The sequence below is a fragment of the Triticum dicoccoides genome, chromosome 1B (assembly GCF_002162155.2).
Source record: "Triticum dicoccoides isolate Atlit2015 ecotype Zavitan chromosome 1B, WEW_v2.0, whole genome shotgun sequence".
Taxonomy (NCBI): Eukaryota; Viridiplantae; Streptophyta; class Magnoliopsida; order Poales; family Poaceae; genus Triticum; species Triticum dicoccoides.
In genome coordinates this window covers 296,954,116-296,970,000 of record NC_041381.1, presented here as the reverse complement: position 1 = coordinate 296,970,000, position 15,885 = coordinate 296,954,116, and the positions used below count along the sequence as shown (strand labels likewise).

At 42.5% G+C, this 15,885-nt stretch overlaps 1 protein-coding gene across 3 annotated transcripts; it reads left to right on the top strand.

The window, feature by feature from the left end:
- The first annotated feature begins 3,171 nt into the window (after positions 1 to 3,171).
- Positions 3,172 to 13,038, top strand: LOC119331861 (RNA-binding protein 39-like). Of its 3 annotated transcripts, XM_037605041.1 has the most exons (13): positions 3,172 to 3,957; positions 4,706 to 4,778; positions 4,849 to 4,905; positions 5,273 to 5,328; positions 6,395 to 6,608; positions 9,529 to 9,615; positions 9,728 to 9,802; positions 9,884 to 9,964; positions 11,064 to 11,128; positions 11,571 to 11,787; positions 11,986 to 12,074; positions 12,360 to 12,474; positions 12,702 to 13,038. In XM_037605041.1, the coding sequence occupies exons 1-13, from the start codon at positions 3,320 to 3,322 to the stop codon at positions 12,750 to 12,752; spliced, it is 1,818 nt and encodes a 605-aa protein (XP_037460938.1). In that variant the 5' UTR covers positions 3,172 to 3,319; the 3' UTR covers positions 12,753 to 13,038. The 3 variants fall into 3 exon arrangements, with proteins under 3 accessions (XP_037460938.1, XP_037460950.1, XP_037460944.1); XM_037605053.1 differs by lacking the exons at positions 3,172 to 3,957; positions 4,706 to 4,778; positions 4,849 to 4,905 and adding an exon at positions 6,046 to 6,105 and having other exon boundaries at positions 5,286 to 5,328; XM_037605047.1 differs by lacking the exons at positions 3,172 to 3,957; positions 4,706 to 4,778; positions 4,849 to 4,905; positions 5,273 to 5,328 and adding an exon at positions 6,054 to 6,316.
- Positions 13,039 to 15,885: the final 2,847 nt, after the last annotated feature.

Sequence of the window (15,885 nt, the reverse complement as noted above, 5' to 3'; positions counted from 1 at the left end):
CCAAATCCAACCGAGAGAGGGGGGAGGAGGCCGGGAGGTGCTGGGCCGGCGAGGTGGCGTCACGGAGGAGGATGGAGGCGCGGTGGGTGTGGCGATGGGAGGCGTCGGGAGCGCGGGATCGATCCCGATCCAGATCGGGAGAGAGGAGGGGGGCGCGCGGGGTGGGGCGAGTGGGGGTCGGGGAGCGGGTTAGGGTTTGCGTGGTGGGGGAATAAGGGGAGGGAGTGGCCGGCTGGGCCCTTGCCCAGCTGGGCCGGTGGCCGAATGGACCGGCCAGTTGGGTCGGCTGGCCCGGGGGGGTGCTCGCTTTTCTTTTCCTCTTTTTTTCTTTTTTTTGTATTCTGTTTTTATTTCTTTTCTTTAATTTATTTTCTTTAACCGTTTTAATTCAACTTAGGGCATTTAAGTATTTGATAAATTTGTGTTTTCTTTACTATGATTACCTCTGTGATATTCGGCACAACCTGAACATTTTTGTTTCGATGTTTGAAAACTGTTGATGTTTGACAATATTTAAATTTTGAATTTGAAAAGTTTCGAACCGACGCGAGATTAAACAGTGACGGAGGTGACGTGGCATATTTAGCAGAGGTTACTGTAGCTTAATTATCCGGGCGTCACAACTTTGAATGAGTACTCATGGTTGCTTTGCTACCTCTTTTCCCCATCTAGCCGATTGCTGCGATCAGATGACGGAGCCCTAGAGCCAGCTGATCCCGCTGATGACTACTACCCCCCCCCCCGACGGAGCCTACTACTACGTGGAGACCGCCGACGACCATGAGTAGTTAGAGGCTCCCATTTAGGAGGCATGTGCCTTTTCGATCCAATTATCTTTGTTATGCTAGCCTTGTTAAGTTAGACTTGTTTACTTATGTGTGTACTCAGATGTTGTTGCTTCCGCTGGCTCTTGTGTATTCGAGCTTATGTATTCGAGCCTTCGTGGCCCTGGCTTGTAATATAAAGCTCGCATGACTTTAATTTGTCTTTAGAGGTGTGTTGTGATATCTTTTCGTGAGTCTCTGATCTTGATCATGCGTGTTTGCGTGTATGATTAGCGCATGATTGAGTCAGGGGCGTCACACTCACATGATAATATTCAGATGTCGTCGGCAGCAGGAAGCAACAGTGGGGCGTAAGGCGACGATAGAATGCATCAATCGTAGGGCGGGAGGCGTCCACGTCGGAGGTGCCGACGTCAGTGTCGGGGGCGGGCCTCCTCTGCCAATCAAAAAATCGACCAGCGCAACCTCAGGTCGGCGTGTGGCCTTTGCCGTGGAGAATCAGCGTGGGCGGTGGGTGCAGCGGTGCCGAGGGGCGGGTGCGGCGGGGCTGAGTGGCGGTGGGTGTCTCTGGCGCGGCTGAGTGGCTAGCATGGCGTGCGCCCCTCTAGTGCGGCTGGTGCGCCGGGGCCGAGTGGTTGGTGGCAAAGGCAGATGACGTGCCGGACAATGGGTTATGTTACGATGGTACATGCGGAGAGGGACATGCGGCTCAGAAGGTGATTAGCGTTTTGTTAGTGAGGTCAATTTTGTTAACGATGATTTTAGACTATTAGATAGTGTGATTAGACGATTGAGATTGTGATTTGGATCTGCCTTGAGATGGTGATTTGGATTTGCCCTTTCATGCTTTTATAGGGGTGATATACACCGAGGAAACCGACCCATTTCTTGCTCGATCTTCGGATTTCTTTTTATCACATAGTAAGACTGGCCGTGGACTCCCGTCAAGTACGGAAGTTGAGGAGAAATATTGGAAGGCAATCTGGGTAATCAAAGCCACAAACAAAATGAACATAGTGCTATGGAGGTTCGCACACGACTGCCTCCCATCCGGACTTCAATTACGCCATCGGAATATCCTCACAAATCCTGCTTGTGTGCATTGTGGGAGAGACGAGAGTATTGAGCATTGTTTGTTGTTCTGTCAGTTTGCTTCCGAGGTATGGAACAAGGTCAAAAAATGGTTCAACATCCACCTATGTCGCAAAAACTTCCACTCAACGAAACAACGGCTATTCGATTTCATTGACAGAGCATCACCGAAGCAGTCCACTGTCTTGGCAATCACTGTATGTCATATTTGGGAAGCAAGGAATGCGGTAAGGAATGGTGAAGGTAATATCCATCCACACCGTGTTGCCTCAAAGATCCATGCTTATGTTGATTTGGTTCTGCTGCATCTCTTTAAGACTGTTGCGGGGCACACTCGTGAGACACCGTCAATTTCATCGGATAAATGGTCTCAGCTGCCACCCGGGTCAGTCCTTATTAACGTCGACGCAACTATCTTCTCAAACGTGCACAACCTAGGAATTGGCATCCTGATTCGGAACCAAAAAGGCGAATGCTTGATCACCTGCACCGAGCCACTTAAAGGGATGGTACAACCAGAACTTGCTGAAAGCTGGGCGCTCCGTCAAGCTGTGATTCTCGCCCGTGATGAGGGACTGGCCTCTGTCATTTTCGCTTCTGATTACCTCTCCTTAATACAACGAGTGAACTCTTCATCCATAGACATGTCTGAAGTGGGTGTAGTAGTGTCAGATACTAAGCGCTTGGTTGCTTATTTTTCTTAAGTTTCATTCTGCCATGTCAAGCGGTCGTTGAATGTTGCTGCTCACATACTAGCTAGGTCTTGTGAGTTTGCTAGCTCAAAAGTTGTGTATTATTCTACTCCAGAATGTATCAGGCAAACTCTATGTACCTCCGTCCCATAATATAAGAACGTTTTTGATACTAGTGCAGTGCTAAAAATGTTCTTATATTTTGGGACAAAGGGAGTACTAATTAATAAAAGGCAGTATTCTCAAAGAAAAAAAAACTGACCCATTTCTTTCAAAAAAGAAGAAAAAAGAAACTAACTCATTTCTAGACACAAGCGCACCCTACCCCTATGAGCACCTCCGAAAGACTGAGCCGACATATCATCTTGAGATTTATGAAGCCACCGTGGGCGCCTCGTCGAGACGGGAACATCTCCTTTCACTGAAAGCACATCGCCGAAAATCCTGAAATAAATTCAGGAATAATGCTAGTATCAGGATTTGAACCCTGGTGGGTTGGGGATACCACTGTCCACCTAACCATCTCAACTAGAGGTTGATTCCCAAACTGACCCATTTCTATTGAAATAGAACCGTGGCATTCCATTTCATGAACCACCCTACAGTGGCTGGTCGTGGCTTCTGAATTCGTGGCAAAGACTAGCGGCGGCCCAATCTCTAGGGTTTTTTGTAGCTTCTGTTTCCCTCGTTCCTCTCGCGGAGTCGCCGTCTAGGGTTTCCGCTTCCTCCCCCATCCACTCCCTCACCGCCATGGACTTTGACGAGTACGACTACTTGGAGAAGGCAGTCGAGCCCTCCGTTCCCTCAACCAACGGCGGGGGTGAGAAGGACCGCAGCTCTCGCCGCCGCTCCTCCACCGCCGGCGGTGGCGGTCGAGACCAAGAGGAGCGCGGATCGAAGCGTCCTCGCTCGGGAGAAGACCGAGAGCGGCACCGCAGCGGCCGTGAGCACCGCGACCGGGAAGACGGGAAGGAGAAGGTCGACCGGGAGAAGGTTAGGGAGAAGGACGAGGGCCGCGACCGCGAGAAGGTTAGGGAGAAGGACGAGGGCCGCGACCGCGAGAAGGTTAGGGAGAAGGACGGGGGCCGCAGCCGCGAGAAGGTTAGGGAGAAGGATGAGAGCCGCGACCCTGAGAAGGTTAGGGAGAAGGAAGAGGGCCGGGACCGAGAGAAAGTCAGGGAGAAGGATGGCAGCCGCGACCGTGAGAAGGTTAGGGAAAAGGAGCGGGAGGGCAGGGATAAGCTAATGGAGAGGGAAAATGGGAGGGAGCGGAGGAGCCGTAGCCGCTCAGAGCGCCGCCGCGGGGAGGAGGAGGAGATGGTGAGGGAGCTCCAGCGGGAGCGTGAACGCAGCGACCGCCACCGTGACTACAGAGACCGTGATTTCAGGTACAAAGTTGTGAATTCCCCTAGAACTATCGCTCTTGGAATGTCGAGGTTAATTTTCTAGGCAGAAATCCTTTGGCTCTGTTTGGAACACAACAAATTTTCTGAGATCACCGTAGGATTTAAATGGTTTCCTGTGAAATTCCTCTGACATACTGTGATTTTTTGTTCCAGACAATGTGCGTATTTTATCCATGTGAGATTTTTTACTCATATTTGCTTGTGTTAGATAAAAGATTATGTGGTGTAATGAGCGGAGATGATTCAATACTCTTGATTTGTCTTTTTCTTCTTCTGCAGAAGCCTAGTAGTTTATGTTCTGCTTGTTTGCTAACTCCGTTATACATACACATGGAACATAGTAACCTTACAGTGCACAAATCTCCAGTGATTCTGTAGCTGCTAAATGTTTCCTGTAGTGTACACTTCTTATCCTCTAGGTCTGTAAGTTTAAATATTGAACACTAATATGGGACTCACAGATACAAAGTGCTAGAGCTTTCTTAAGATGGTTTCAGCAATGAGTCTGACTACAGGTCATGAATTTGTAATATTTTTCTTGTGAAATATTGACAACTTGGAATGAGCTGCTAATGCCTTGGGCTCTCTAAGATAGTTAAATATTTTTCGCATGGGGATTTCTGACTAGTAATGACTATGCCCTCTGGGTTTACAATTTCTATTTGTTGCTACTTGATGTTTGTTACGCTGCTCTCTCTTTTGCTGAAGCTACTTATTTTTGTGTGTGCAGGCGTAAGAAAGATGATGGTACAGAACCAGAAGTTGACCCAGAAAGAGATCAAAGGACTGTATTTGCCTTCCAGGTTAGCCTCACAAGCAAAAATATCATGTTGCTGTTTTCTCATTAAGTTAATGTTGTCAGCATTACTGCAGCTATCGTTGAAGGCAGATGAAAGGGATGTCTATGAGTTCTTCTCAAGAGCAGGGAAGGTGATGCAAATTATCTACACCACATTGCATTCTAATTTGAAAACTTTTCCTTCTCACAGGAGTATGATGCTGTGGATTTCTATTGCGGTGTTTTAGTGAATTCGAACTGTTCGGTTCTCAAGCTGATGAATGAAACTTTATTAATGTTATACTGAATTAGTGACTGACTTTTGGAATATCGATGTTCACATGGTGCAACTGTCCTGGATAAAGATAACTCGTTCTTTAGTAAACACCTCCTATTTCGTGCTTCTGCTTACGTAATGAACCATGTCTTGCAAGCATGTTCACATTGATCCTTTACTTGCAGAGTAAGCTTTCTGGCATAAATTTGGTTTAGTTATCTGACTCTTCTTTCTCTGTGTAGGTTCGTGATGTCCGCCTTATCATGGACCGAAACTCGCGGCGTTCCAAAGGAGTTGGGTTAGTTCCAACACCTGTTTGTTGTGATGTATATTCAAACCCTGAATGGTTTTGCAAGAATATAGATATCTTGTTCAGAACTATTTCGCCTGCAGATGATTGAACCAACAACATATTTAACTTTTGGTTTCCTACCATATATAGTCAAATTGCGAATGCTTATCAAGCTCCCTGCCAGTAACATGCACAAGTCCAGAAAATAAGTCAGTATGCACGGCACTAGAAAAGGGGAAAATGGAGCTGAGCATATATAATCACCATTCAGTTGGTTGAGATTGATGGTGCTCTGAGATGCAATCATATAGTATATTTTATTGTTTGTTCCTACCATGTTCGCACAAGTTAGGTTTGCTTCCAAACTGATGATACACTGCATATTACTCTCTCCGTCCCATAATATAAGAGCGTTTTTAACACTAGCGCAGTGTCAAAAACGCTCTTATATTATGGGACGGAGGGAGTACATACTAGGATCTGACAGTACCCTTTGCCTTTTTTTTTGGAAATTAGGGATGCATTATCATAATATATATTTTCTAGGAAATATAGCTGTTTGTATCTGTTTTTGTTGCTTGCCAATTAGAACTTAGATCTTGTCATATGATTTGTTTTCCATCTGTCTCTGGCTGTATGATTACATGAGCATTTTTTTGAAGTTCATATTTGATTTTTCTTTTCCTTGGGGAACATTTTTCATCAGTTTGTCATACTCAACAGGATTGCACACTGAAATATTTGTAGTTTGGTCTACCTGCTGGGATTATCGGCACTTTACAAGTAAGATGGAATATAGATCATTCTGATGCTGTCAGCAATCTAGGGCAGTTTGATTCCAGAGTATTTGACAAAAACTTGGTGCAGGTTCTTAGGATAATACGAGGGCAACCAAGAACCAAGTTCGAAAATTTCCTACTCACAAAAATTGATCAAAATTTCCAAAATACTCTGAAGCTTATGAAAAATTCTAACATATATAGCCCCATTTAAGGTCTACTTTCTATGACAGGTAAAATATCTTTTGTTGAATACTCTGATATCTGTAGTAATGATCTGCCTAAATTGACAGGTACATCGAGTTCTATGATGTCATGTCTGTTCCAATGGCAATTGCTCTAACCGGTCAGCCGCTTCTAGGGCAAGCAGTAATGGTTAAGCCATCAGAGGCCGAAAAGAACTTAGCTCAGTCAAATGCGACATCTGGTGGAGCAGCTTCAGGTGGAGCAAGAAAGCTGTATGTTGGCAACCTTCATTCCAATATTACCGAGGACCAATTGAGACAGGTCAACCACCTAGTCTTCTTGTATTTAGTGCTAATAGTATTATTATTCACTTCCTGTATTTTGTTCATTTAAATAATGTTCTGCAGAGGCAGATAAGAAAAAGGAAGTAGTATCAATAGAATACTAGAATCAGTAAGCAATTCTCGCATCATTTTCCTCTAATCTGTTATATGTACAAAGTGCTTCATCTTAATAAAGTTATTTACTTGATTAATTAGTAGTTAGACTAAATAATAATGTCATGGAAAGTGCCCTAAGGCCCCAATATATTGTAAACGTCTCTGAAATGTTGACATCTATTTTTTTGGAATTGGCTCAGCCCCTTCCCATTTACAAACATAACAGAAATACAACAGTCTGAAGAGGTTGAAGAACGGGAAAAGGAAGAATGAGTTCAACGTACTGACAGGAAATCCACCATCCATGACCGCAGTCGAATCATGCGCCGCGGGGCGAAAATCTGTCTGCACAACACACTAACCTAAGCAGTTCCAACAAAACATAGTTAAGACCATTAGCACACAGGCTTATCAACCACACCAAGCAGCGAACACAGTTTTCGAAAGGAGTTTTAGGCCATTTAAGTTCAAACTCTGTTACGACAGTTCCAAATGGCCCAGCTAACAGCCGCTAATCCAATTGTATAAACCTTCTCATGCCCAGGTAAAAAAGAATAAATCCAAGATTAGTATTGATACATATTGTTAGGGCAAAGATCAGTGTTCAAGAAAGCGTTTTTAAGCGACGCTTAAGTGCAATTAAGCGCTGAGCGATGGCAAAGCGCTTCGCTTTTGCCCTAAGAGGTAGATTAAGCGTTTTTTATTGAAATTTCACCAAAATTTGGCAATTTTTGTACTACTTCTGCTGGTCTGCTTGTGCAATAATGGCAATATGTTATTTATCTTATTACTAGGCTATGTTCAAGAACTATTTCCTTCATATTTTGGCAAAATTCTGTCCACATGATCTCTGTTAGGTTACGTCTATTTGAACTGAACTGCATTTTAGTTGTTATTTTGCTTGCTATGCGAACCTGATATGTATTTGCTATTGTGTGAACTGTATTTCAGATGCTACTTCAATTACCCATGTGCCAAGCTTCCTATTTTCATGTGTATATCATTCAAAATCTGTCAAATTCTAGCCAATTTCAAAAAACGCTTAAGTGCTCATTGCTCTAAGTTGTGGCCTTCCGCTTCGCTTACGCTTTCCGCTTTCTTGAACATTGGCAAAGATTAGTGCCCGAAACAGCACCCACTGATCTCCAGAGCACTCTTGCATGTGGACACAAAAAGAATAAATGCTGGGAAGTCTCCTGTTCTTTGCAGAAAGAACACCTGGGATTGCCAGGCCAGTTTCTGCTACTAATACCATCTGTGGCCAGCAAAGAATCTTGTGATAGCTGCCACAAGAAGATTTGATTTTTGAAGGGAACTTTAGAATTCCAAATCCATCCATAATCACAGCCCGCTAGAGAGCTTTCCAGCCAGACAGATTTCGTGGAGAATTTGCTACTAGATCCCAAAGACCAGTAAATGACATCAGGATTAGTAGATAAATTCAAATTTCTCACAATCCCTCACCTTACTCCACTCTGCTAAAAGCTCAGGAGAAAGCCACCTACTGAAGAAGGGTGCTAACATCAACATTGAAACTTTCCTGCACAGTACAGTCAGGATAGTTGTAAACACCAAACATTTGAGGATACTGTTGACACAAAGGTGTCAAGTTTTCCAACTGATGTGTTCAACTCTGTAGTCTCTGTTATTAATACCCTTAATTGCATATTAGCAGAGGTTTGTATACTTGGACCAATAAGAAGGCTTATATAATTTTACCAATAAGCAGGCTCACCCTACTTTACAGAAGCTGGACAGCAGTGCTATTCACATTCTATAAAGCCCGTTTAACTTTCCTTTCTAACAGGATATAATTTCCAATTTTTTATTTTTTCACACCACACAAAAAGACTACCAGATGGAATCCATTCCCAGGAAAAACTATCATTAAAATCAACTTTCCTGAAATAACTGGCTAGGAAAATTTTATTCATAGTTTCTTTCAAACATAAGAAATCAAGGGAATGATCACCAATGAGACCAGAGAGGCAGGGAGTCATTCCCTTCTTGCCTGCCCCACTATAATTCCAAAATAGCCCCATCATTTTTTATTAGGATGTGTTTTCTGTTGCCTGGTATTTCTGCCAGGAGGATGGGCAGCATTAACCAGCATATCCTGTTGCATAGCAATGTATTTCTGATTTCTAGTCAAAGGTCCAGAAATCACAAAATTACTTTTGTTTCTTTTCCTTCCAGATTTCACGACAGTAAAATTATCCTCATCTACAATCTTATCAGATCCCCAACTCATATCTACATGAGTTTCCTTCCCTTACCATTTATAATAAACATCCCATTCCTATTTTATCCACAGAATCCATGCCAATACGCAAGTAGCATTAGCCCTAGTTTCCCCCCCAATTCTCTAAGCACATCCACACAGGCAATACAATGTTGACATCTAGACCACTGCTTGGGCTTGAAGCACCGTGCAGGGCTACCACGGAGCCGGTGCGCCTAAAAGTACTCTTCATCTTGAACAAAGCAATTTCTGTTAGACACGCTGATCGTCTGAAATAAACTAAAGAAAAATGATGGTCTAACCCATTGTTACTCACTTGAAGTGTGATTTATTTCAAGGTGTTAAAGAAAGAGTTGGACCTGCTGTGGAATCGTTCTTTAATCTCTACTCACTGCCACCATATCATATACCTGTAGAATTTCTGTCGTGGTTCCTTGCAGAATAGTTCTCCAAATCCACTTTCTGAATTATGTTTTAATTAAGTGCAATATAAATTTTGTATGATGAGATATAACCAAGACTTTTCACGTAGCCTGTTATAACGAGTTTGCTTTTTCAGGTCTTTGAACCATTTGGGCAAGTGGAGCTTGTCCAGCTGCCTGTAGATCCACTCACTGGGCTATGCAAAGGTTTTGGTTTCATTCAGGTAAGTAGCGATATGTTGACATATTCTCATGCAGCTCTTCTCTTGGATATATATATTCCCATTAAGCTGCTGCCAGGACTCATAATTTCTCATTGATACTTGCATCATGCAGTTTGCACGGCTTGAAGATGCAAAAGCTGCTCAGAGTTTAAATGGCCAACTTGATATTGCTGGGAGAGTAATAAAGGTAACTTATTGATATGTGTTGTGTTGCTACCGAAAGAGTTTTAAGACATACTCAGCTGACAATTTGTATTATTTCAACCAGGTCTCAGCTGTTACTGATCAGGGTGGTGTGCAACTTGGCACAACTACTGGAGATTTAGATGATGATGAAGGTGGAGGCTTGGTGGGTTTCTTGTTTCCACACTGCAAACTTTATTCCTGCGGGCTTTCGTGTCTTTTCTTGTTTTCTTTTCTGTTCGTACTTCCCCAAAAGGCAGGGTTATATATGGGACTTGTATGATGGATTGATGGGGCTTCTCTTGTCTCTGTCTTGTTTTTTCCTTCCCCAATAGGTAGTGTCATATAGGAAACTCGTTATTTTTGCAGATGGTTTCAACCTTGCAGAGAATATTCTTCTGAGTCATTTGTACGAAGGGACATATGGTACATATTTGTGCCTTGGTCACTTAACTTGCTCATTCTCCAGTGACCACTTGGTTCATGTGGGGAGGTTGAGAGACTTTGTGTAGCCAAATTCGTTTGTAGGTAGCCCCTTCAGTGAATATAGTCACTTCACATGCTTATTCTCTTGTCCACTAAGCCTACAACTCAAAATTCAGGTGGGGAGGTTGAGAGGCTTTGTGTTATTCGTTAGTAGGCAGCCCCTTCAGTGAATATAATAAAATATTTTGAGATACTGATGTCACTTTTTTTGTCATACCACTGCCACGAACAAATGCAACCTTGCTAAGCATTATGTTGGGTAGCAAGTCCGATCTATTAGTACTCTCTCCATTTTTGTATACAAGGCCACATCATTTTTCTTGTGAAACTTTGACTTTACAATTTTAGTCAACAAAATATGAAAAATATGTCATAAATATATCATCGGAAAGTTCTTTGAAATGGGCATCCTGTGAAATACTTTTTATGAACTCACTTTTTGTTGGTAAAATTAATGGTCAAAGTTAGACATAAAAATATGAAGTGGCCTTGAAAATGGTGAGGGTGTCCCTTCCCAGTTCTCTACTTTAACCTGTAGTTTTTTTTGAAACCTTCTTTTCCTATAATACTGGGGTGAAGCATCTTCTGATTTTCTTGATTTGGTCTATTTCTTAAATTGTATTGCCTCTGTTTTTGCTGTATCCTTGGCTATAAATGCTGCTTAGTGGCACTGATATCTGGGTCTACTATTATGCTCTTATCACCTATTCTGCTCTTATCACCTATTATGCTTTCCTGTCAAAGATTATTTGTATTCATTGTGTACTCAACTTATGCAGGCATTAAATGCAAGCTCTAGAGCCCTTCTGATGCGGAAATTGGACCGCAGTGGCACTGCAACCAGGTACTGCTATTGTGTTAGTTTTTGCTCTGCGCTTCTATGAATGTGGTGGCAGATAATGCAGACAGCTATTATATGTATACATATATACATATACATATATACATATACATATATATATATATATATATATATATATATATATATATATATATATATATATATATATATATTGGTTGAAACATACATCTGAGCTTTATGTAAAGATATTAATCTCAACAAAGTCAATTTTTTCCCTATCTGAGATGGTCCTTTTGCTGGCTGTAGCTGTTGTCCCACATGATAATGAACCCTGAATAGCATGTCAGGGGAACGATTGTTTGTGCACCAAATGTTATTTAACTTGTAGCATTTGATTGTTAGTTTATGCCACTATGTTTTTTCCTATGTACGGTTTATAGGATCTTGCACGTCATGTCCTTTAATCTTATTTTTGTGTGTGCAGCTTAACTGGTGGCATTGGTGCTCCTGGATTGAACACTTCTGTTGGATTTCCTGCTGCTGCATCAGTGCTTGGTGCTCCTCTGACAGCTGCTTCTCTTCTTGTACAGCCTGTTGGAGCAATTCCAGGGGCACCTCTTCCTATCATCTCTCAATCTGCTGATATTGGTACACCTACTGAATTCCTATTGCTGAAGAACATGTTTGACCCAGCAGTGGAGGTATCTCATCTTTTCATATATTTTTTGTTCATCTCTATTTGTCTATTTTATAGGTGCTTGCCCGTCTTTGTTCAGCTGGTTAAAATTATTATTATTATTCTTTGTGCCAATTGTTATTTTCTTTCACCTGTATTATTACTTCCTGTTTACATTTGAGTTTCTGACTAACCTGATTGAAAATCTTCTTTTCCTTTGCAGACGGATCCTGATTTTGATTTGGATATTAGAGATGATGTGCAAGACGAATGTTCGAAGTTTGGTGTAGTGAAGCATATTTTTGTTGACAAGTAAGTCGTTTGTTTTTTAAACCCTGATGGTATGCCCTTTTATTTCAACTTTGTATCCACACATGTTATCAATGGTTGTTATAAGCAAGGATAACAAAGTTGGCAGTAACTGACTTGGTATGGACTTGTAAAATGTATTGGTTTTTAATGAGCTGGTTCATACTGAATACTACTCCTATATATTAAGCAAAGACAAAATAGCTACCAGAAAGAATGTTTCACACATACTAGTAGTGCTGTCCTGACTTGCATCCACTTTTAACATCCCCTCACTGTTTGGTACAGGCATACCGCGGGCTTTGTGTACCTGCATTTTGATAGCGCAACAGCAGCAGCAAGTGCGCAACGATCACTTCATGGCCGATGGTTTGCTGGAAAGATGATTACGGCAACCTTTATGGTAACAAATCTTATCTTCTACTCCCTCTGTTCACTTTTATAAGATGTTTTGGAAATTTCAACATGGACTACATACGGACTGAAATGAGTGAATAAACACACCAAAACACATCTATGTACATCCGATTCAGAAAAAAGTTCGAACATCTTATATCCGTGAACGGAGGGTGTATTTGTGTACTATGCTCATGTCTCTCATTTGGGTTAAAATGTTGTTTTCTTTTCCAGACAGCACAACAGTATGAAATGAAGTTCCCAGACCGCGCAGCTATGGAATGAAATTCACAAAGCAGACAAGTTATATCTGGTGATGGACCTAGGGCTGTTAAACGGTTCCAATTGAAGTTGTGAAGTCTTGAGTGTAGTAATCCTGTTAGTTATTGTTTCTTGTAACATTATGAAGACTAGAGGCCTGTTTGGGCAGTTGCATCTTTTGTGATAATTGGAGATTTCTTCTTTTTCTTTGTAGCAGTATACGAGAATGATGGATTTTTTTCTATGCCATATAAAAAAGGTTGAGAGATGTATAACATGGTTAAAGCATTTGAGTATTCCTTTTATGTTCTATGATAACTCAGATAATTTGGGGACCCCAAACCGATGAAAAAAACTAGACCCTCCTCAATCTACTTCTCCATGGCCTATTAAAAGTAGAAGGTGTTATCCTTACGGAGAGAAAAAGGTTGCAGTCATGTTTAGATTACTTCGTCTGTCTGAACTAAGGAATACGATAAGCCCGTGTACGGCCCTGTTGTATGGTGCATGCAGCCCACCTCGACGTCGGTTCCTTGTTTTTTTTTTGTGCTGAAAATGTCATATTGTAGTCGATTGGCATAATTTTCGGAGGGAAAACGTTTAGGTTGGAAACAGTGAAATGTAAGCCCTGTCCAGCGAGGGACTTGCGTCCATGGTCCCACACGCCGCTTAGCATGCGCCTTACCCCCTACGGCCCTACCCCACGCAGGAAGTCACGACCACACATTTTCCCTGCCGCATCGTCGTCTGCTCCTTCCTCTAGATCAGGCCAACATCAGCCACCGCTGTCATAAACTTTGCTCCCCCTTGGTTGTTGCTCCTGCCCGCTGCTGCAGAGCAAAAAGGGAATGACCCGCCGACAAACTAGCTAAGATAACCATCACATGTACACAAATCCTATATATCTAAGAAGTTTACTCTACTACTTGTTTTATCTAGACATGCAGCCTATCTACCTCAGCAGCCTTACCACATCAGTAACTCTATTTTTTGTCCAGCTAATGCCATGTATTGCATTTAGTTACACAGGTGGGATTTAATTTTCATTTGTACGCAACCAGCCTTGGTCACTGAAGCGACCTGCCGTTTCCTCTTTGTAACAGAAGCCCACTAGAACAGAACAACCCACATTAAAGACAGTATAACCGCACTTAAACCGAGCCCTCTCAGCGATTTGCGTTCTTGACCATCCGTTTTTGCGATCTGGTTGTTTCTGTCCGTTGGATGCACATGGAACGCTACTTTAGGGCAACGTTGCCGTAACCTGGGCCTGCTGTCCTGGGGCAGCTACCCTGGTGGCCTTAATGCTTGCACCCAACTTGGCAAGGGGTTGTTAATCCCTCGTCTTGCTAGTTGCAGGGTTAAAAGAAAATAGTGATATATAATGATATGGCATAATAGTAAAAATAAATAAAAGAGCAATTGAGCAACGCAAGTATTAGTAGAGAATGGACCCGGGGGCCGTAAGTTCATTCTCTCAAAAGCACGTAGTGGTATGGTAAATAAATTAATGTTGAACAATTGACAAATAAGCATCCTTCATCCCTCGCAAAAAAGCATCATTCATAACTATGATAATTCATGGCATAATCTTGTATAGGCTTCATGTCCGTGACAATTAGACCGTAGTCCAACTGCATCTACTACTGTTGGTCATCCTAGGATTAATATCGATCTAATGTGCCTGAATCAGGGTGACATGGGAGTGACACTGAGTTAATTGTTGGTCATCCTAGGGTTTACCGGTCTTGCTATGCATGTGGCGAGGTAGGGCACTTCGCCCAATTCGGCCCGAAACCCAGGCTCACTAGGCTCTAGCCTTTTATTCCTTCCGCTTCATTCCCTAGCCCACAGAGTGTGCTTGCGCTCCAGGCGAGGTGGAGAGCTGGTTTCAGCCGAGTGGGCCGGCCCAATGGACTCGATAGGTTTCCTCTTTTAAGGAGTTAGTCATGTTTTTTTTTCAAATTTCCAGTCGAGACCATAGCACGACTCCTTGCATTCCTATGCTCTTACCAACTTTGCTCTTTCCTCGCCGAGCTCGTCGCCATCAGATTATGCAAAACTCTCTGCGACCAAAGAGCTTCAATCAACTGCTACGTTGGCAATGGCCAACTTTCCGATTGATCTACTGCCCTTTGTCTCGCATGGTTTTCAGATTAAACATATCGAATGGCGGACAGGGGTTTCCAGGGTGGTGCTACCGCGTCGCCCCTAGCGGCATGAAGACTGGGCCATCGCCACCATCCATCCACTCCCATACGAGGCACACTTTCCCAATGTGCGTGATGTTCCTGAGGACTTCTTACATCATGACCCGGCAGCTCAAGTGGGATTTCGAGAAATACAACCGTGTCTGTTGGGGGAGGCTTTTGTCTAGTTCACACATGCTAGAGATAGAGACAGGTTGATCAGAGAGAGTCCACATGCATTTGGGGATGTTTTTATTTCTTTCACCAAGCATAATGAAGGGAAAAACTGGAAGAGGGTTCATTTCAATAGGCTTTGCTGGCTTCTGATTGTTGGAGTTCCCTTTGGCCACTGTAACATAGAGGATATTGCAGGTGCTATTGCTAGATTTGGCAGAATCATCAACTGGGAAAAGGAGGATGCCAGAGTTATTGAACTCGTTGATATGCCCACATAAGATGGTATGAATGGGAAAACTTTCGAGGAAGACTCTTTGACTAGCTCAGTGGAAATTCTTTTGGAGGAGATGCTGGGAGGTGGGCCACGTGATGAAGTGCAACCCACCAAATAAAGTTTTAAACACTAAACTAAAGTATTACAACATATTTTTTTGTAGTATAAGAATTATTGTGCACATTACAAAAAGAGAAGGTGTACATTTTGATAATTGCAACTAGTCTAAATTCAAAGCTCAATAGACTAGTTTTTTAACTACAATTAAAAGAAGAATGAAAGTATAGTCACACGTCCTAACTAGCTTGGAAAGCAAGCACATGGTACGTAATTAAAAAGAAGATAACACCTAGGACTTAGCTAAACCGACTTGATCTAGTATTTAGGGAAACAAAAACAACTAGTAGTATTTTCTTTTGTGCACGCATAGCTGGCTTCAGTTTTGGTGCTGGTGGACCCCATTCAATTTCCTTCAAGCATAGTAGACTCCAAATATCCCACGCCCTTGTACTTGCCT

What these genes read in the sequence shown, in the direction of transcription:
- LOC119331861 (XM_037605041.1), top strand. Translation starts at nt 3,320, where the DNA reads ATGGACTTTGACGAGTACGACTACTTGGAGAAGGCAGTCGAGCCCTCC. An exon ending in TACAGAGACCGTGATTTCAG is followed by an intron (nt 3,958 to 4,705) that starts GTACAAAGTTGT and finishes TTGTGTGTGCAG; the next exon opens with GCGTAAGAAAGATGATGGTA. An exon ending in GGACTGTATTTGCCTTCCAG is followed by an intron (nt 4,779 to 4,848) that starts GTTAGCCTCACA and finishes GCATTACTGCAG; the next exon opens with CTATCGTTGAAGGCAGATGA.